At 41.1% G+C, this 21,954-nt stretch overlaps 3 protein-coding genes across 3 annotated transcripts; 2 read left to right on the forward strand and 1 right to left on the reverse strand.

The window, feature by feature from the left end:
- Positions 1-2,589: 2,589 nt before the first annotated feature.
- B3GALT6 (beta-1,3-galactosyltransferase 6) lies at positions 2,590-4,050 on the reverse strand. The gene has a single exon (XM_010216228.2). The coding sequence runs from the start codon at positions 3,802-3,804 to the stop codon at positions 2,782-2,784; it is 1,023 nt and encodes a 340-aa protein (XP_010214530.2). The 5' UTR covers positions 3,805-4,050; the 3' UTR covers positions 2,590-2,781.
- Positions 4,051-5,229: 1,179 nt separating this feature from the next.
- SDF4 (stromal cell derived factor 4) lies at positions 5,230-15,097 on the forward strand. Its single transcript, XM_010216221.2, has 6 exons — positions 5,230-5,537; positions 8,191-8,327; positions 8,807-8,920; positions 12,243-12,401; positions 12,881-13,056; positions 14,283-15,097. Exons 1-6 carry the CDS (start codon positions 5,230-5,232, stop codon positions 14,457-14,459), a joined length of 1,071 nt encoding a protein of 356 aa, XP_010214523.1. The 3' UTR covers positions 14,460-15,097.
- A 1,559-nt stretch (positions 15,098-16,656) lies between these two features.
- On the forward strand, positions 16,657-21,274 carry TNFRSF4 (TNF receptor superfamily member 4). Its single transcript, XM_088536116.1, has 7 exons — positions 16,657-16,819; positions 18,654-18,776; positions 19,078-19,179; positions 19,555-19,621; positions 20,050-20,276; positions 20,609-20,734; positions 21,154-21,274. Exons 1-7 carry the CDS (start codon positions 16,666-16,668, stop codon positions 21,222-21,224), a joined length of 870 nt encoding a protein of 289 aa, XP_088392242.1. The 5' UTR covers positions 16,657-16,665; the 3' UTR covers positions 21,225-21,274.
- Positions 21,275-21,954: the final 680 nt, after the last annotated feature.

A 21,954-nucleotide genomic window follows, 5' to 3' on the forward strand; every position in this document is an offset into this window, starting at 1 on the left:
AGAAATGGCAAATAAAATTCTCATGGTGACTTTTTGTAACAAAAATGCAAAAAGAATTTATGTCATAAAATATCTTAATTTTGATGAAAATTCATTTAAAAATGGTAAAAGTTAGCTATAGGCTAACTGTGTTATTTAGGATGACTTGCTTAGTGAAAATACTGATGCCCACAAGATGCTCCAATTTCTATTGCAGCAAAGAGGCTGCCATGTGTTTAATTAAATGTGAGACTAAGAACACCAAAGATCAGTTTTAAGCTTCTAATCTGTTACAGGCTCCGTGTTCTTCTGTAATCCATGAATTCTGTTTTCAGGCAACTTCCTTGGCTACTGGCAGAAACCCTAATGTGCATCTTGCTTGGCTGATCACCAGCCTGTCTTTAGTAGTTCCTTTGACTTGTGTTATTTGTGTTGTTTTTCCCCTCGCTCTGTACCCTTCAAAAGGAATTTGATCATTTGTATTAGAATTGAAACAGCAAAGGTCATATAGCTGAAGAGTTTCCCATCTTAGGCTCAGTGCTCTACAGTTGGCCTTTATTTACCTTAGACTCTTCGGCCTTGGAATAATTTCTGAACCAGCTTCCTTTTCACATGGGATGGAAAAATGGGACTCCTTTTTTGGGTGAAAAAAACATCCATCACTGAAGACTTGTCCCAGAGACCATTTAAAGACAAGGGTTGGCCACATCCTGCGTAAATGAGAACCAATAGTTTAGGGACAAAAAATCCTTTTTTCTGGCTGCTTTACAGCCATGCCCCTGCATTGCTACCAGTGCAGAGGGCGGCTGAGCAGATGTCTGTATTTATATTGCAGCCCGCTAAGCGCAGGGCACAGATGTGCATCACAGTAGTGTTGTTTTTAAGCTGCTATTTGAGGACTGTGGGGAGAATTAACCAAAGTCAATAATGTAAATTACTTCTATAAGCAGCTATTGGTATAAATGGATGAGGAGTTCTCACTAGACATGCAGCAGATTTTGGATCTGCAACTCAAATCCCAATATTTTGAACAATGAACCACTAAATTCAAGCACTGCTTGATATGTAGTTCTTATGGACCTTAAAGCACTTCCTTAAACAAATGTAAAACATTTAACAATCTTGGTTTTACTATACATAATACATTTTCAATACTTAAATACTCACAGTCATAAGCACTTAATCACATATATACACAAAATACTAGTTTAACTGATATAGCAAGTAGATATTTTTACAATGCTAAAATCAATTTAAATTTATTGTAATCTTGTTAAATAGTAACTTCATGTTTGAGATTAACACACCTTGCTGTACAGCACACCTGCCTGTCAACACATGAACATGCATTAGAATGGACACATGCTAAAATAATTCATTTTTCGGTATCTTAATTTGCTTTTTCTTTTTAGAAGGAAGTTGAAGACTTTATTCAAATTTTCAAAGTAGAGAATTATCATTTGCTCCAAAAGACATTCTTAATCCTCAATAAGTTAATTAAAACAAGAGATCCAAGAACAAAAAAAATATATATTCTTGATTCCTTTGGCATAAATTGTTAATGTGCAGATCTAGAAAGCAAAACCAGAAAGACATCAGCACTAACTGTTTTTTCTTTGCAATTTGTCTCTTCCTGCAAGTGAGAGGGAGACACTGGCACAGGGAAAAAAGGAAAATAAAGCTGTATAAAAGTGCACTGTGCAACAAACAGTAAAACTGATCACTAAAAACATGCCCTTCAGACATAAAAGAACTCTGCTTATACTGAAAGATCTGTGGCTACTTGCTCTTGGCTACAAATGGGATTTATTTTCTCAGCTGAGGTACACAAGTTGGGATGGACGTGTCTAAAACTCTGAATTACCCCCCGACTAGTCTAATCCTGCTAATTTATATTTACAGAAGTAATCCAAAACAATATAAAGCTACCGGTCTACAACATCTGACCATAGTACTCAGGAGGATTACTTATTGTTTCAAAAGTAAAATGTTTCTTCATATGCAGTTTGTTTGGAGGGTAAGCTAAGAGCAAAACCTAAGCCTAACAACCGAAGGCTTCGTAAACTACTGGATCCCAAATGAAGATAATAGAGTCTTATTTCTGCAAAATACCATAATCCACCCACCTTTCCAAATACAAACTTACTCTGTAGCTGCCAGATAATTTATATACAGGATGTCTTTAAAACAACCCAAATAAAATAGAGACCAGTTACCCTAACAATTCCATTCTTGTAGGTTTGAACACTCTCCGAAGAACACTCTTTTTCCCTAACTTGAATATCCTGTGCAAAACTGTTCCCTTTATTTAGATGCTTATGTCTATTACCGGCTACCTGTGCCCACTGGCAACAGCAACCCATCTACTGTCCCATTACAATCTTCAAGCCTTGATGCTTCTTCCTTGAAAATAATCAAACAGTAGCTGTTGGCTTCCCAATCCCGTAGATGGCACAAAGACCTGCCATGACCTATAGCAAATAAATCTTAGAATCCGTTAAAGATCTTCCAGCAGATCTATATCTAAGTTCTCTCTCCCAATTTTTTCATACTATCTGTATTTTGTGACCTATTTTTTGCCTACATTTCTGTACTGCAAGCCACTCCATGTTCTCTTTTTGCCTCCTATTTCTGTTTTTTGCATGTGTACGTCATGCCACATCAGTAGCTCTTAGGAGTTTCAGGGTTACATCGTGAATCGAGCAAATCCTTGAGTAATTTTGAGCCCAAATTACCGGGGTTGTCCCCACATGACTGTAACCGAGCCCGGAAAGTCCTTTGACTTTTCCTATTTTGGATCGTTCACGGGATGCCATCTTTCCTTTGGCAACACTGTGAGGGAGGCACTCCCCAGTCATACACGTAGGAAAGCCTGAGCTTAACCTCCTCCTTACAGAGCTTCCCTTCTTTCGCAAGGGTCTGGTGCTTTTCCAGCATGTCCTCGATGCTTTGCTTATGAGTTACTATGTACTTATTGTTGCAGCCCCGCGACTTATACTCGGTGTCAAAGCGAGGGTCATGCACTCGCTTCACGTCAACGGGAGCCAGCCAGACCCCCAGGGAGACATCTTCACTCTGCCACGTGTTCAAGTAGTCACGGGTGAGATGCAAGTAGTGCACCAGGTCTGCAGAAATAACGTAACCGCCACCCAGCGCGTAGGGCAGGTAGTAGTCACAGAGGACCCAGTCGCTCTCTTTCCATTTGCCACCAGATTTCACCCGACCGCGGCCAGAAAAGAAGCCCCAGTAGAGGCGCCGGGGCTCCTTGGCCCTCAGCTCTTCCACGAGCACGTCCAAGCGCACGAAGGTGTCGTCATCGGCCTTGAGGGCAAACTGGAAGTCCAGGTGCTGATCCAGCCACGTGTAGGCGGCCAGCACCTTGGAGGTGAGGTTCTCGTAGGAGTCACGCAGCTCGGGCAGGAGCAGGAGGTCCCGGTGCCGGCTCTGCTCCAGCTCCAGGCTCCGCAGCTCCTCGGCGCTGAGCCCGCCGGTGCCGACGACGAAGCGGCTCCAGACGGTGCCGTGCGAGGGACGCGCGGCGGCCGAGAGCCACGTGCTGCGGATGATGCTGCGGCGCTCCGTGTACTTGGGGCCGCTCATGATGAGGACAGCCAGGAAGGCCGTCGCCTCAGGAGGAGCCTCCGCAGGCTGCAGCCCCCGAGGCACCCGCGGCGGAGGGGGAGGCCGGTTGTGAGGGAGCCCTGGTGGCGGCCGCAGCCCCTCCGAGGTGCACTTGGCCAGGTAGAGCAGCACGGCTGCAAAGAGCGAGAGCGTGCCCAGGCCCAGGGCCGTCTTGTGGCGACAGAGCAGCCGCAGCAGCTTCATGGCAGTCGCGCCTCGACACGGCCTCCCGGCCGCCCCGTCCTCGCCTCAGGCCTCGAGGTTTAGGCGGGAAGCGCGAGAGCGCCGCCCCCCGCTACGGCTACCACGAGGGGACAAGCTTCCTGCAGGAGCCCTCACCGCCCTCCGCGTTGCCTCTTCATGGCTCCCGTCCTGGCCTCCCGCTGCGGCCTAGGCTCCCTCCATGCTCGGCTCCCTCCGGCGCCGACTCAGCGCCCGCCGCGCCGCTCTCCGCCGCTCTCCGCCAGCCCCCCGAGGGGGAGGGCGCGGGGAGGGGCTGTTGCGCCTGGCGCCACCTCACCGCTTACGGCGGCCGCCATCTTGCAGCAGGGCATATGAGGCGGCCGCCATTTTGCTTCCGGGCAAGGGAAGCCGGAGTAAGTACCGTTTTAGCGCAGTTCTTTTTTGATATTTATTTATTTGTTTGCTTGTTTATTCATTCATTTGCCGTGATCAGCATGATTATTAGCAGCTGTGTTTTGCTCGCCCCTCTTCGTGGGCCCGCGGCAGCCGTACAGCCCTCCTCCCGACAAATGGCGGAAGCGGCGGCTGAAGGCAAAGCGCGGCGTCTCTCCGCCCGTCTCTAAGATGGCGGCCGCCCGCCCCCACGGGCGTGTGAGGCGGCGGCAGCGCCTCGGTCGCCGCCTCGTCCCCTCCCTTCCCTCCTCGGCCGGGTCCTCCCGGCCGCCCCGCTGACGTTTTTCCGCCGTGCCGCGGCCCCACGGAACGAGGCTGGGCCGGGCATGAGGAGCCGCCGCGGGCCGCACAGGTAGCGCCTCGGTGGAGCCGGGGCTTCCACTGCGCGAGCCCTGCGGGGCCTCCTCGAATCACTCGCGCTTCTAAATTAGTGTTTTTTTTTTTTTTTTTTTTTTTTTTTTTCCTCCCTGCTGTGGTTCTTTTTCCCTCCGGTCTGCGCACCTGGACGTCCCAAGCAGCTCATGCAAGAATTGTCCCCAGGGGTGTCTTTCCTGTGCATTCCAGCGTTATGTTGTGGTGTTTTTAATCACATTTCCCTCAGGAAGGGGCTTTAGGGGGCATTTCCCACCTGGGCTGGGGCCCTGCTCTCCTTTGGGTGCCTTTTGCTCCCTGTTTGCCTCTCTGGGGGTCCCTGGGGTTTATAAGCTGCCAGCTCAGCTCATGCCACAGCTTAAGAGGGTTTTCAGAGCAGAACTAGGCCCTTAAAGTAAGTATTTTATCTTCCAGCATAGTGGGGGTTGCAATTCCATCGGCTGGTAGCTCACACAAAATTATTGTGATGTATGTATTGACGTTCTTAGTTAGGACATGTTTTAGTAGTGACATATATGCTTTAGAGTGTATTTATATATATATATTTCATTTGTTTTCTTTTTAGGTCTCTTATTCCAATCCCAATAGTTTAACTGACAAAGAATCTGAACAAGAGGAAAAATGATGTCAAGACAGGCCTTTCTCTGCAGTTTGGGATCTCTGTATTTATCCCTTCTGTTTGTATTTCTTCTAATGGATGTTTATGCAAGGCCTGCAAACAATTCTGCCCTTAAGGAAAAGGTAGTTGAGGCTAAGGATGAGAACGAGATCTTGCCTCCAGATCACTTGAATGGAGTCAAAATGGAAATGGATGGACATCTTAACAAAGAATTTCATCAAGAAGTTTTTCTAGGAAAAGAGATAGAAGAATTTGAGGAAGATTCTGAACCCAGAAAGAACAGAAAGAAGCTCATGGTCATCTTTTCAAAGTAAGTTATCTACCAAGGAAGGAAGTGTGTTCTGCTTTTCTGCACTTCAGAGTAGAATTTGTCAAGTGTTTTGTAATAACCAAAAACGATGTTAGGCAAGGGGCAGAGGGGTGCATCATACTGTAAGCTCTGTCTTCGTATCCTTAAGGTGCAAAAATGCTTATATATATGCACCCGTAGACACTGTTCGCATGAATGCCCTTCTAGGAAGGGTTTGTATGAGCTTAAAATCTCTCTTTAAGCAGTGGTAATAAGAAACCCAAATTAGTGTATTGTTTGTGTTCTTTCAGGCACTAGATGGCAGAGTTTGCTTTATTTGTACTTTTGCAATTGAGGATTAATTTTGTCAGAACGACCTAGATTATATCGGTGCTCTTAGTGCTGATTGTCACGTGGGGTGTGCATATACCTGAGATAACATGAGAAAGCTCAAGCTTTTAATCCTGCAAATGTTTCGCAAACAGAGTAAAAAATACCCATAGCAACACAGAGTTTTTTTTCTAGTGTGCTCCTGAATAAAGCAAATAGGCAAACCCAGGATGTCTTTTCCATTCAGAGCAAGTTCTTTATGAATATTCACTTCAGTGGTAGTATGTATGCAAATACAAATATTAAGAATGCTTTCAATTTCTTTTTTGCCATGTGTTTACAGGAAATGTACAGCTGTTGTTTAGTAATTTGTCATTCACAAATCACAGGCTCCATTCACTTCTGCCTGGTTGTTATGAAACAGATTTCTTTAGGAAGTTAGAGGTTCAAGTCAGCTTCACTCAGATACTCCTTTAAACTTCCATTCCCTGAGATGATGACTTTAGAAGTACATTTTTGGGGAATTTGGTGGCATTCCAGAATTTCCCTTGAAGGGTGAGTAAAGGGAGAAATATAATGGACTTTTATGAAAAGGTGTATGAAAAAGTATATCATAGGCTCCCACTTGCTGTGGAAATACTTTCTTTCAAATCTTAAAGAAAATTGCACATGTTTTTGGTTAGGGAAACTGAGGTTCTAGAGCATGCCCATATGATATCAAGGATTCAATTCAAAGCAGAAATTATCATCTAATAGGATTACTAAGCATTTAGTGTATTCTCCATCAAAATGGTTTAAATTAGCCTGAGATCTATAGAAAATTCTCCTGCATTATGGTGGAGTTTGTCCTGTGTAGGAGGTCAATGGAAAGGGAGGAGGTGGAAGGATCTTGAAAATAATGAAGCAGATTTATGATGACTGATTTTACTAAATAAATGACAGTGAGTACTAAAATTCAGATTTTGGTGAGCCTCACTTTTAGAGGGGCCATTATCTTAATTAAGTTATCTAATTCCATAAATTAAATTACCTTTCTTCTGCACTTGGACTTAGCAGCTTTGTTCAGTAATGTAATGTGTGTGGCTTTCTGCCAGGATGTGTTTGTGGTGATGGTGTGACCTTTGTGAGTTTGAAAGCTGAACAGCCTGCTTCTAAGATTTGCATTTTGCTGATCCTCTCAGCAACTTAGAGGCAGCCCCCTTGTTTCAGTTTTTTTTTTTTTTTTTTTTTTTTTAAGTTGTGACTGAAACATAAAAATCTTGTGTGTGGAGCTGAATGTGTCTCCCTGATGATCATTCATCAGTCACAGGCTAAAATACAACTCTTAGCTATCATTACATGCAGAGATTGATAAATAGGTTCTTTCCCTCCTGTAAAATTCCGGAGTGCATCCTTTCCAAGGCAGAACTCGTTCTCACACAGTCTGATTAGGCAGAGCTTGAGCTTGGTGATGCTTTAGAGAGTTGTCTTGCAATGTAGCAGCTGTGCCTCTGTGTTCAGACTGCACTTAGGGAGTGGTTTTGACAAGACCTATATCCCTCTTTCCCATTCCCCCTTTCTTAGTTTCAGGCTTGCCTTGCAGAATCTAATGCAGTTTTGATTATTCCTGGTAATCCTGCTTTCCCTGATGGGAAGATGTTGGTTATGACACACTATAATATAATTTTTCTGTCCCTTTTGCATGGTAGCCTTGATGCAGGACCATATAATTGTTTTTCATACACTTGTAAGTATTTCCTTCATAAAAGCTGAGGGGCTATTTATGGGCACCAGAATGATTTCAGCTCTCATCCTGTAGTAGGTACCTGCTAATTCACAAAAGTCTGAGTCATCCGAGACTTCTTATGAACTGTGGTAACAGGAAAAAAGCTCCACTTTCATTAACTAGAGGAGTAATGTCCTGATTCAAATTTCAAGATAAATGTGATGCTAGTTACCTGTTTGTTATCATGTGATCCAGATGTAAAATGTAGGTCGGAAGTAATAAGTTTGATGACTTTGATCTAAAGAAACTTAAATGTTGAGGAGAAAGTACTTTGCTATATCTTCTTGTTTTTTAACAGGCCCTGTTCTATATCAAAACCCACATTTGTTCACAGGCCGAATGCAAGGTGTACAAGTGGAAAACTGCCACAACAGTGGCAGTGTAAGTGTGTGGAAAACACACAGCAGTGTTTTCTTGCTGATTACAGAAAAGCTGCTGATGCTGAGTATTTGTCTTCATATATGCAAAGATATGATATTTAAAAATCCTAACACTGCTCTACCTAATGCAGCTAAATCATTTATCAGATTAGATGCTTGGGTCTTTTTTGACTGAGGCTGCTTGTCTGCTTTTACACAGAGTGGATATAAATAATGATAAAAAGATAAGCGCTAAAGAGATGCAGCGCTGGATCATGGAGAAGACAGATGAACACTTCCAGGAAGCTGTGGAAGAGAATAAAATGCACTTCAAAGCCGTAGACCCTGATGGTGATGGTAAGATGAAGAATTCACCAGTCTCCTGGTGACATCTCAAGTCAGTTGCTAGCGGCCAAACTAACGGGCTTCTCTTTGGATATGCTGTGATAAATCCTACTTCCTTTGGACTGCTTTTAACCCTTTAGATCTCAGTAACTGAGATTGATGCAGAAAATAGCAGAGCAAAGAAATTATGTGTTCCAGTCAGCATTGTAGTCCTGTGTGTTGACTGCTGCATAATTTCACTCGTAGACACAGGAAATCTTAATATTTCTAGGGATGGGAGGGTGAGGACCATGAAAATACACTGAATTATTTTCACAAGACCTATTTGCTCTACGGAGACATGAAGTGAATCAGGGGGCACTTGTTATTTTGCTGTTCAGAAAAGTTAGTGTAATAGCTATGGTGCTGAACTCATTAGGAAATGAGGCCAAAAGTTAAGTGTTTTAAAATACTATGTAATGTTTGAGATGTGGCTCTTGGCTCTCTTACAGGTCATGTGTCCTGGGATGAATATAAAGTTAAATTTTTGGCAAGTAAGGGCTTTAATGAAAAAGAAATTGTAGAGAAGATCAGAAACAATGAAGAGCTAAAAATTGATGAAGAAAGTAAGTATACGTTACTTCCCTAAAGTCTAAATGTCAAAACTGTTCTTATTGTGAGAAGAATGTTTTGGCTGCTGTTCAGCCCTTAACAAGTCATAAAATACTAAGTTTCTCTGGAACTCTTGTCTGTGCTCCTAAACACTCTTGGTACAAGTGTTTACCACCGAAAATTGCTTATTTCTTATTGCACATTTCAGTACTTTTCAGTTATTTATGTATAACAGTCTGCTGAATGAATCAGAATTGTGCTATCCACGGCCCGCTGGCTGGGCGTAGTAGGTTCCCTGTTGCTTAAAGTGAAAAGGAGGTGGCTACACACAATTCCTCTCCTAAAACTGGAGGCTACTGGATGTACAGCTACCAAGCTATGTTGTATTTAAGTAGATGTGTGCTTAAGCATTGCAAAACATGCTAGAAAATACTAGCAGAAGTTTGCCCAGCAATTTTTTCATACATCTAAAAAGTTCTCTGTTGAGAGAAAGACTTTTTAGGTTAGCAAGATTCATCATTTCTTCCTTATCACTTCTGAAACTTTCATTGAATCTGACTTGTTCTAAACATGGTAACTCTTCAAGGAGTAACTTTTTTCCCCCTGCCGCCATCTGAAAGTATTTAAATTTACTGTTAAGTAAAACATTGAGCCCTGGTCTTTCCTTGCAGGAATTAGTCATTTAAAAGTGAGTTATGTTATATTTTCCATTTATCAAAAAGCAACTAGAATGCAAATCGGCCTTTGAATTTCATGGCAGGGAAAATACCTGTGTAGCATGTTCTATGGCACTGTGGTTAGCTACAGTTTACAGGAATGCTCATCAGATAAAAGATTTGCTGAATAAGGGAAGTCTGTACACCACCAATTTTCTACCTACTTGACGAGCATTGTTTGGGAAAATCAAATTAGTGTCTACCGCTTCCTGAGGATGATGGGCAAAAGTTATTTTTCAAGCTTCACTGCAGTGTGAAAGTCCTTTGCTGCTGTTTTTTTTTTTTTAATTTTTGTATAAAATAACTCAATATGTACATCCTCAGACATATGGTCTGAGTCTTAGGCAGCAGTTGCTGCTGACCTCTAATAAAACACAGTTTGGCTGCCAGGCCAAAACTAGGGGCAGACTGTGGTTAACTAAGTTGTCCTGTAGCTACAGTTTCAATTAATGACTGACAGTTGAGTTCCAGTTCAGCCTGAAGAAAAAAGGCAGCTTGATTTGTGACTTCTGAACAGCTGGGGTTGACAACACAAAGTAAGTGTGAGCAAGTCACTTGCACATTCTGTATATGCTAGTGCCCTTGAAATAGTAAATACTTTAAACAAATTCACTTCAGAATGCTTAATAAGTCTGAAGGAATCTTTACCAAAAAATCCTTGAAGAAATATCTTTGAATTGTAACAGTGAGTTGAAAACTATAGATACTACCACTTGTTGCTTTGTTCTCTTATAGCTCATCAAATCACAAAGGAGCTGCTTAAAACAGATTATTTAAAAAAACCAAAAAAACAAAAAACTTTTTTAATCTGAAAGATATCTTGATCTTAATCTGACAACACCTGACTGGTACCTCAGAGTATTTACAGCACTTCTGAAATGCTTCAAGTTTTTATTTGCTAGAATGTTTTGGGGATAGCAGGGTGCACCACAGACTGTATTTTTCCAGTGTGTCATTTAGAAAATGCCCACATATATATATATTTTAACTACTTTCTGCAGGTATCTCTTTCCTGTTTGGTTGTGCTCAGGACCTCTAGGTGTGTGTAATATTCATGCTATGTGCAGTTTGTGTGTGGTTCTGTCTTCGAATCTGTGACATACGCGTAGCGGAAACTTTTTCAAATAATGATTTTTTTCAGTTGAGTTTAGGAAAAATTCTCTTTAAGTGCTTGTCAACATGATGTGAAATGAAATGAGAGAAGCGGAAATGTAAAGAGTTTTCTGGCATGTCTGTATGTGCTCAGCATTTGCTTCTTGAGCAAAAGTGTTTTCCTTCAATAAATTGTAGCGATAATTAGAACATTGGCAGGGCTTAGGTCTGAAATGAGCTTACTTTCTGGTCATAATAGATAATTAGCTAGAAAAGAGGATAGGTACTTGTGACCTTAAGTAAATAGAAAACTAAATGCATTTCTTGGCGCTTAACTTTGCATCTTCTCTTTTCTAAAGTTCCTCTCTTAAATCTCTAATTCCAAAAAATGAGAATTTCTTCCAGAAATGTTGGCTCATCTTTCTGAGACTAAGGACGTAATTTGTCTCTGGGTAATAGATTCTCTTGAATTCTCAGCCTTTGATACGGTAAAGGAAAGAGGGAAGAGCAGGGACAGGAAAAATACATTTTCATAGCTTTTCTAATATCAAACTTGACTGTTGTAGCTACTCTGTCCAGTTGGAAGCCTTGTATGGAGCAGTTATCCATGAGATGTATTTGTGATTATTTTAAAAACTAGGCATATTTTAAATTAAATATTCTTATGTTTAATTTACTCTTGTAATTTTGGGGCGGAGGGTAAAACTGTTAGCTGAAATTGCAGTATGGTGGAAAAAAACAACCTTTGTTCTTTACAAGTGTGTAGCATAAATAATTCTATCATCACTTTGTGGTAGATCACTATCATTTTGTCAACTATTTTCAAATCTTTTGAGTTTGTACATAGCTTAAAGCAGTTGAGCAGGGCTACAACTGGTTCTGGTTTAGATAATGTATTAAGAATGCCAAGTTGGAGTAATAAAATAAGGCAGGGTAATGCTGGGGTGATAAAACATGCCCCTTTAATTATGTTTGGAGCTGTGGTGTTGGAGAACAATATTTTTGTGATCTGTGGTAGACTTTCAAAGTAGAATACTCTCATTTAGAGTAAAATAAACTTTTGTAATGCACAAAGCACTAAAAAAAAAATGCTTCACAGATCTTCCTAGGTCTATCAGTAGTTATGTTAGAAGTTCGGCCTAGGAGTTTGCAAGCATCTAAGTACGTTGTACTGCACAACGTCAAATTAGTCATAGTTACTACCTAAGGCAGCTATTTTTTTTGATTCCTTCTGCAATACTTTCCACTTCCTGTACTGATTTTTTGATGCAGGTAGAGCTGAATCTTCATTTTCATCTCTTGACTTCAGCTCTGAGGTTTGATTAAAGAATCTTCTCTAGCATTTCATCTCCTGGCTATTCAAGCCAGTTGCGCTTTGTTTCCCTTCATCATCCACCTTCCATTCCCTCTTGAACTGCAAAATAACTTAAAGATACCTGTGAACCAAACAGTTGAATAACCAAGTTTTGTATTTTAAGAACTGTGAATAGTTTTAAAACAATGGTTTAAATCTTGCTTACTTTTTTAGCACAGGAAGTTTTAGATAACCTGAAGGATCGGTGGTACCAAGCTGACAACCCACCTCCTGATCTGTTGCTGAATGAAGAAGAGTTCTTGTCCTTTCTTCATCCCGAGCACAGTAGGGGAATGCTTAAATTTATGGTGAAGGAGATCATCCGAGATCTGGGTATGCCATTTTCAAACAAGTTTTCTTGAGAGTTATTTACTTAACAGCATTTTTTTGGATGCAAACTTCAGCAAAATGTGTAAGGAAAATATAGAACTAGCCCAGATGCTGATATTAATTGGAATTTTCTGTGGTTCAGTTAATAAAAATGAAATAATACAAATGTTTTTTAGGTTAATAAAAATGAAGAGTGCCCAGAGTACCTTAAGCACGTGGATGAGCAACCAAAACTTATTTAGTATACTGAGTACATTGCTTTTTAGCTTTCTAAAACACTAGGTGAATCATAATGCAGAGAGTTTTCTGCTACCCACATAGATATAAGTGCAAGTTATTCTTCCGTGCTAGAGGCAGGATTGTGGGCTGCTGAAAGCAGGCAGACTGTACCAGTGGCATCTTTGACGTGAAGGAATTTCTTATTTTTCCATGAACTTGAAGGAGCTGCTTTTCAACTCGGTCACCATGTGCTCCTGTTGTAGATCAGGATGGTGATAAGAAGCTGACGCTTTCCGAGTTCATTTCATTGCCTGTTGGCACTGTAGAGAACCAGCAAGCTCAAGATATTGATGACGATTGGGTAAAAGACAGAAAGAAGGAATTTGAGGAGGTTATTGATGCTAACCATGATGGTATTGTCACAATGGAAGAGCTGGAGGTAAGATTCCCACAACCATTTATTTCAAGTATTTTTTTACAAAACAGTAGATGGTTTACTAATTCAGGATTGAGACTATATTAGAAATTTCAAATGCAGAAATATTTGAATTAAAAACACTGTTTATTCACTTAAAAGACCTTTGGATTCTAGTGTCTTTCTATACTGGTTATAGGCGGGTGTAATGCTTCCTCTTAAGAGGAGGGGGAGGTTTCCTAGTATAACTATTATTCATAGTAATGCTTTTCATTTTTCTTGTGATCTAGACACTGTTGTGGATACTTAGGGCATAAAAGAAAGTCACAAAATTCATTGAGTCTTCACATTAATGGGTCAATGAGTCATAATTTCAGTTCCAAAGGAAGTAATTGCCAATCTGTACATTCATGAAAAATAAAAAACCAACAAACCCTGGTGTCCCACTAGCCTAGAAGATAACAGACGTGTTCAGAGTGTGTTCAGTTTTTAGCACAAGTTAAATTTTCAAGTGCGGGTCCTAGTTTGTAGCTTTTTGGGGACTTCTGTTGACAGAAGTAAGACTTTTTATGGTAAACTTCTCTATAGAAGAGTCTACCAACCAACACATTTGGTAGCCCAACGCATTTTTGGTTGTGGCAGTTGGGTGGCAAGTGGAAGAGGCTTGTGGCTCATTTCTAGCTCTCTTTTCTGAGTGCTTTGCCTACGATCACTCAAACTGCAGCGTAAGCAGTGTGAAAGGATAAGCTGTAAAAAAATGGTCCTTCACGAGAAAAGATGAGTGTAATTTTAAAGTTCCTAACCTTATTAATATGCCTCTGTATGGGTATCAGAGGTGTTGATTAATATATGTTGGTAAACATATAAACATTCAGACATAGGCAAAATACTAATAGCATTTTCAGTGAGTTTTTTTTTCCTAAAAATAGCTGTTTTATCTGTGAAGTTTTTCAAAAAAGTATATATATATGTTCAGGTGTTGTTCTAATTATAATGTTTTATAAAACAACACTTACAGGGTTTTATGTGTAGAAAGTGAAGGTAAAAATAATCTCTAATAATTCTTCTGTGTCATGAACTAAAATATCCATCATCAACTTGAAATAACTTCAAGTTTTTCCAACTGTACATGTTTCATTTCAAGGACTTTTGCCTCTAAATCTGTTTGCCAGGTAGTTTAAAATGGGTTTACGATTCTGCTTTGTGGAAAAGTGTATTTAGTGAGTGAAAATGATTGTCTCTTGTTTTAGGAATATATGGATCCTATGAATGAGTACAATGCCCTAAATGAAGCCAAGCAAATGATTGCAGTAGCAGATGAAAATCAAAACCATCACTTAGAGCTGGAGGAGATCCTGAAATACAGTGAATACTTCACTGGCAGCAAACTTATGGACTATGCACGTAATGTCCATGAAGAGTTCTGACCACGCTCACCTCTTCAGAGCTCCGAAGCACCTTCTCACTTTCCCAAAAGAACTCACCAAAACAAAAACAAAACGAAAAAGAAAGTTACCTTGCTGCTATCTGTGTTGTATGCATACAGTGTGTTGTCCTAGACTAAAAGCTCCGTCCATATAAATAAAAAACTGCAGCTCTATGGCCTGCAATACGAAGAGACGCAGAGCAGGGGGGAGTCTAAAATAGTAATGCAGCTTCTGGATTACATCAGCTCACCCTATTTTGTACAGTTAATTCAGCTGAATTTCCAGCTGTTTTTGGCTAATTGTATTGGGTGAAGGCGTCTTAAATATTTAATTTTTCTTTTTGTTATTTTCATAGCTGGTGATCCATGGAAATCACAAATAACATTAAGAGATACTGACTTTCTGAAAGGGATTGTTGTTCAAATCCATATGTTCCAATGTCATGAAAAAATCCACCAGTAGCCTGATTAAAAAGCTTCTATTTTGCTCAGCAAAATATCCCTTTGAATTTCGTGTACAACTTATATCCACTTCAATATTTCTTAGCTAAAAAAAAACCCAGCAGATTGTTTCAGGATGCTGCCCTCTGGGCTGTTTTTGCTATGTGTGGTTTCTATAGTCATGTCACTTCTTTCTTTCCACAATTCTACTACAAATGTGTGTAGTCAGCACATTAGTGTGTTAAGTACTGAGTAGCAGTGAATTTCTCAGTTGATGTCATTGCATTTGGCTCTGGAGTTCAGTTCTTCATGGATTTTAGGGATGTGAAACGTGTTGTGCTAGCTCGTTTGAAGGCATCAACTCCACTGCTACTCTCGTAGTTGGTTTCCAGTAACTGTTACTAGAGATATTTAGGACTTGAAAGAAAAGAAATGATAGCCATATTCCTGTTATTCATTCGTTTACAATAATCTGATTTATCCTTCAGTGTTTTTCTCAATATATCTCAATCTAGCCCTATACTGCCCACCCCCCCAGTATCACTGAACTCTTTGGAAGCTGGGGGAAGGAAGTTGCTTTAAAAGTGACAGAGAACCTCTTTTACATATGAGTTAAAAGGAGAACTAGTTTTTCAATGTGACTGTTTTTCTTGTTTACCTCTACACCATGACTGTGGAAGACTGGGACTACTTAGGTCTAAAAAAAAGCCTAAAGTTAATTCTTAAATACAGCACTAAGGGGAGGATTTTTCTGTGGAGTTGCAGATGCTGCATTGAGCAGATGGGATCTGTCTTTTGGGATTATGATTTCTGCTTAAATTCAGCACTAGACCTGGTAGAGCTGCTTGATTTTCTGCAAGTTAATGGTGCTGATGGACTCTTGAATGCAGTGATACTGGCTTTGCTTTTGCATCTGCCAGAGCAAGGTTCAGTCAGCACGGAGGAAGCTTTCTGATGGCTCTGAAAAGCATCTCGCAACACAAGGGTCATATCCACTATGGTCTAAAATAAGAAAATAATTTTGATTAGACTTCAATCTTTACTGTAAAAAGTTTTTTTTTTTTTTTTTTTAAGGGTTGCCTGAAAATCCAAGATACTATATTTGATTAAATTTATTATCTTAATATAAGTATAATTTGGGGGGTTTGTGTATTTTTGTTTTCTGTTGTTGGCAAATGGCTTGTATCAAAAGTGAACATTATTCCAGTGCTTCACACCTGTACCTTTTGCTATCCGTGAGGAAAAGACCAAGACCGCCGCTGGTCTCGCTGACACAAGAAATGTCATATTAACAATGTTGGTTTTATGCAGCAATAAAAGTCGCAGGTTTACTGTTCCCATGAGACCCGTTGGAAAGAATTTGTCTGTCTTTTGCCTTAAGCCTGTGTGGGCTGCCTTTCATTTTACCTGAGGCTCCAGTTTGTAAAGATTTTCGTGTGCTAGAAAAACCAGGAGCGTCTCCTGCTTCTTCCTACGTGCGAGCCGGGTGCTTTAGCTTCAGGCGGTTACACGCCTGGCTGCCGTGTGCCCTGTTTTACAACTACCAATGGAAACCTTTTGGTAATTCAGCACGTTATCTTTCTGCCTCTGAATATTTAATTTTTGAGGCGCAAAAAAGTGCACTTTGTGAGGAGAGAGGAACCAGTGGGCGTGGGGAACTTCCCGGCCCCTCGCATATGAACTCGCTCTGCTCCCCTGCAGTCTGGAGTCGGTTCCTCCAAGATTTGGCCCCTCTCAGGTTTTTATTGGGACTTGAGGGCTCCGTTATGGTTGGACAGATGTTAGTTGTGAGGTTTTACTCACGTTTTAATGCTGTTTTGTTCTTGCTGCTGGCGGTTGCTATTGCCCAGTGCCTGGGAGTGAGATGTAAAGAGCACGAATATCCCTTTGGTGAAAAATGCTGCAAAGACTGTGCTCCTGGTAAGTAATCTTCACTGAATACTCGTTGTGCTTGTTAGATGTAATATCTATCAGTTAACAACCCACAGTGGTGTAAAATAACAGTTAAAATACCATAGAGACACATAAAATGTTCACAGGGAAAAAGCATTTGAGCATTTCATACCTCTTAGTTATTTCTTCAGCGTGTGGAATTTGAGAAGTCTTTGCTGAGAGAGTTAATATTCTTAATGTCATTTGTGCAGCTTATTTTCCTTCATGTGTTAGACTTTATTGTGGGAGTATGAGTCGAGAAAAGATGCTTATGTTACCATCCTTTCACTTATTTAATGAAATGCAACTCGGAAATATTGCAAAATAATAGAAACCTTCAGGTAATTCAGTCTGTTAAAGATTATTGCTTTTATATTGAGGTTTGTACTAGCCAAGACTCTTTTTAAGCAAAAATGTAACATCATATAATAAATGAAAATTGAAAACTGTCAGACATGAATTATTTTTTTCCTAGTGGTCTAGGAGAAAATGCTTTTTTTTCCATTATAAAATGACTTGATGGTGCAGACTAACCACAACTAACAGGTGATACTGCAGTTCAAGGAGCGAGTACATTCAGTACAGTCAGTACTGACAGAAAGGAAGGGTAGATCTTTACCTCTGGGGAGAGATTAGATCATGTCTATAAATGCGATTTTTTTTTTCTTTTTTTCCAAGGTAATTTCTATTTTTATAGTTAAGCTTACTGCACAAAATGCATGTGTTCACTGATGTGGTAGAAATAGTAGTGTCTCCTAAGGGGCTGATGGAATGGAGGGATCTGAGACGTGAGGCAGTTCATTGCATGTTCTCAAAAGCACTGAACTCTGATAGTCCTCTCTAGAAGTTTTGTTCCGTGTTCCTCTGAAAGAACAGCCTTTTTTTTGCACTGGTTTCAAATCTGCTGCTGTTGGGAAAGCGAATTAATTTGCATTGTGGTCACTAAAAAACTTTCTTTTGCCACGGATAGCACCCAAAATACAGAGAAAACGAGTGAGGAAAAGCTTGGTGCTCATGGTTTACTTCCAGAACGAGAAAATGAGGAAAACAAACCAAACAACCCCCTAAAACAGATTCTGAGAATAAGGGCATATTTGAACACAGCTATAAAACTCTGATCATTAAAACTGCGTCGTTCCTGCTGGGCTTGTGCCATGTGGACAGAAGCGAGACCGAAGGACCGTGTCCAACTCTTTTGCCAAAGTCCACCATGGATTTACTGCTTCTGCTTGGACAACTCACTTAAACCTTATTATCCTGGTCTGCAAAACTGTGATGTGCTGTGAAATAGTGCTGTAAGCCAGCTAAGCTGGAAAAATAGAGTTTGTGGGTGAAAGTCTTTGGAGTTTGTTTCTAAATGCAATGTGTGATAGCTGTTCAATATTGGGAGTAGTAACAGATTGCTGCCTTGCATCTTCCCCTCTGTCTCACTGTGTAGGCAATGGAGATGGAAATATCAGACTGTTACCACAGTAAAACCTGTTCTTTGGGACTTCTTTTTTGGTGCTGGTTGTTTTTGCCCCTTTACTTCTGCTGCAAACCCTGGTACCTAAGCCATTTTAAAAGATGATCTGGAGAAATAACACTCGGAATGTTCTAGGAAAACCATTTGGGGCATTGCCTCAATTCTCAACACTAGATCCCTGCTAGTCTTGTTAACTGATTAATTTACAGTGATTTTTATAGGACAAAGTTTGGGGGACTTTTAACTCTCCATCTGCTGTACATTTTTAGCCAGGTTTTGAATGGAAGTGTGACTTAGGGTATTTCACTTTAATGTATGGGAATAAAGGCTTAATCTTCTGCTTAATCTTTGTTTTAGGTGAATGGATGACAAAACGTTGCACAGCAACAACAGAAACAGCTTGTGCTCCCTGCAAAGAGGAATTCTTTAGTCCTGAGCACAACCACAACTTCTGCAGGAGCTGTACAGTCTGCGACGTTAGTAAGTCAGTGGTATAGTGGTCATTTCCTTATGTGAGTTATATAGAGCAAATCATTCTCTATATGCCTTATCTTTTGCTTTCTCCTCAAAATCTGGTAGCATAAAGCACCTGCGTTTTACCCAGAAAGATCAAATCCAAAGACTTTCTGGATTCTCATTTCAATAGCTCCTATTTTCCAGTCACTACTAATGACAGAGCATTGAAAGGGATCGTTAAAGTGCTTTAAAATGGGGATTCTAACAATGATTATGAAACTTTGTCCTGAGTAATTGGATGTGTGCTCTGTTCTGTTGTCCCTAGTGAAGGGGAGCAGGGAGGTGAAGAAGTGTGAGAAGACCTCTGACAGGATTTGCACGTGCATGCCAGGGTACATGCCAGCCGACAAAAACGCCCGGCGCTTTGGTGAGTTCAGTGATGGGTGATTTAGTGACCAGATGAGATGGTTATTTTTTCCCTAGTGCAGAAACTGTCTTCTTTTACATCTCCAAGCAAATGTTAACTGCAGGGCACCTGTGCAGCTGCTGCTCTGTAATATCTGAGCTGTTGGAGATACTGATGCTTCCCTCCATAATTAATATCCGTAATTAGACTCTAGAGAAAGCAGGAAAGCTTGCCAGTTGGGTACTAAAAAGAAACATTGAGCATGTTGTCTTACTCCTGAACCGTTGTAGACTGTGATTTCTTATTGTAGTCTATTAGTATATGCTATTACTGCAATTGCTGTTTAACTGTCATGTACTTATGTTACCAAATTACGTTTAATCCTTTCTTTTTCAGCATGTTCACCATGTCCCGAGGGGTTTTATTCCACAGGGGGCAATGAAAGCTGTCGACCCTGGACCAAGTACGTATCACAGATTCAAACACATTCAGTGCCTTGTTTTTCTGCAGCAATAAATGCTCAGGCCGTGCTGAAAGCTGCTGTATAGAATAAACTGACAATAGATACAGTGAAATCCTGATTGACTGTCTGGAGCCTGTATACTGGTTTGAGGCATCTGTCTGTATTCAGCAATTTTTCAGCCTTTCCTAAAGGTTTGGGTATATTTCTCTAGAAAAAGGCTCCCTTGTCAAATGCAGCAGTGCTCCAAGGTTGCAGTGTGCACAGGCACTAAGAAAAATAGTTAACTGGATCACTTTGGCTTCTTTTTTCTGCTGATAACTTTGATATCAGACAATTACTTGTTCTCTACATACTTGCAGAATGCAAAAAAAGGTGAAGACTGTGTTGAAATGTTTGGAAAACCCCACTAATTTATTTCACATCTCTAGCTGTAGTGTTCTTGGAAAGGAGACGCTTCGTGCAGGGACGAAATCAGAGGATGCCATTTGCAGCAGCGAGGGGACCCAGCCAGCTCCCCCTCGGAGTGTGACATCTGCTTTGCAGCTTTCCACCACTCACCACAGGAGTAAGATGTTAACTGCAATGCTCTCCTCATCCAAACCCAGCGTGGTCCCTTTTGTTGTTTGCCCGGATAAGAACACAGAGACTAATTGGGGTAAGGAGGGGGAATGGCCGAGTCCTACTCTGCTAGTAGTTACCTGAACTGGTCAGAAATTTTCCTTGTAGCTGGTTTCATGAGAAATGGAACAGCACTCTTTCTCAGAAGCAATAGCTGCTCTTTTTACACAGGCTTTCAATGAGCCATGTGCAAGTTCCAGACTTCTTGGTGGCTTTCTTGAGGGCTGAAACTCATAGGCTGGGTGATTCAGGGATGGCCCCCGTTGAGACTGTTCTAGTTTCCTTATTCTGAAAACTTCAACTAGAATGATGAATCTTTATTCATGTATGTTTTCTCTGTTTTTTTTTTTTCTTTCCTTTTCTCTTTAGGTTCTTTATCACTTATCCTTATTTGTCTGATACTGCTCGTGGTGTCTGGAATGTCCATCCTCCTGTTGATTATCCAAGCAGCCAAAAAAGATACCAAGAGGAGGCCTTGTAGGAACAACCAGCAGGGTGAGTCGCTTGGTAGGGCGAGACCTGACAGAGGTCAGAGAATAACTGGGGCTCACTAGTTGAGCTTAACTAATTATTTCCATTAAAACGAAGTTGCCTGACTGCACAGCATGGTATCACCTGTGGTTAATGCTGATATTCAATTCTCTGTTTGGTCCTGGTGCACTGGAGGTGTCAGTATCTTGCCTTTGCATTACAGAGCACTGACTCCCCTTTTGCTGTGCAGGAAGATTGAATTTATAGAGTGTGCCCTGTAGGGGAGCAGTGGTAAAATATGTTTTTCTTAAACTTGGTGTTTCCTGGCATTGACTGGAAGGATAAGCACTGATTCAAGTCACTTCTATGTACTAGGCATCCCTGGCATCCCTTTTGTCCTTCTTTGCCTACTCTGTACACGTTTTTTCCCCCCTGTCTTTCAGAAGGACCGAACTTTCGCCTTCCTATCCAGGAAGAACAAGTCGACTCCAATTCCAGCCTCATTAAAAACTGACTCCACGTTGCATTAGTGTTTCCTGCGTTTCTGAGCCCATCGATTACAATGAGTAATGTGACGGAGTGTCCTCTGGCTATATCTGTTGGGTCTGTGCAACTGCTTAGTTGCACTTCTCCTTTGAGTCTCCTTGATCAAGCTTTAGTCGTCCGGGCCCGTGGGAGTCACTGGTGGTGGTGTAAATCATCTGATTCCTTCTCACTCTTTTTGGTGCGTCCTGCACACAACATCCCTGCTGCCAGGCCCCGAGTGGATAAGCCCCTCTGGATGACTTTAACCAACGCTGTTTAGAGTGATAAATTGTCTTTAGATTGAAGAAATTGCTTACAAAGCCATAAGGACTAATTACTGGGGAGATGGATGTGGGAGAGGGAGGAGCTGCTTTATAACAGTTTGCTTCTTACCTACAATCCTAGGCTGTCAAGGAGGGTAGGTCACTCTTCTCTTGGGACAGGAATCTCCAGTATTACAGTCCAATTTCCAAATGAATGTCCCCACCTTTAGGTGGAGTCATCTCCCCCAACCTTAGCTTAGCTTCCTTGGAGCTTTTCAGCTTTTTTTCTTCTCAGCCAAGGTGAGTTGCATGTGTTGGCTGTGCCTACAGAGACACAATTGCTTCGTCTTGCTCACAGCTGGTGCTGACACGGCCACTTCTGTGTTTTCTGACTTCAGAGAAAGTTACTCGTTGAGAAAACGTCTTGTTAATGTGCTGAATAGTGTCTGGCCAGGA

The sequence above is a fragment of the Tinamus guttatus genome, unplaced genomic scaffold, assembly GCF_059628265.1.
Source record: "Tinamus guttatus ecotype Peru unplaced genomic scaffold, ASM5962826v1 Tinamus_guttatus_pri_ptg000652l, whole genome shotgun sequence".
NCBI lineage: Eukaryota > Metazoa > Chordata > Aves > Tinamiformes > Tinamidae > Tinamus > Tinamus guttatus.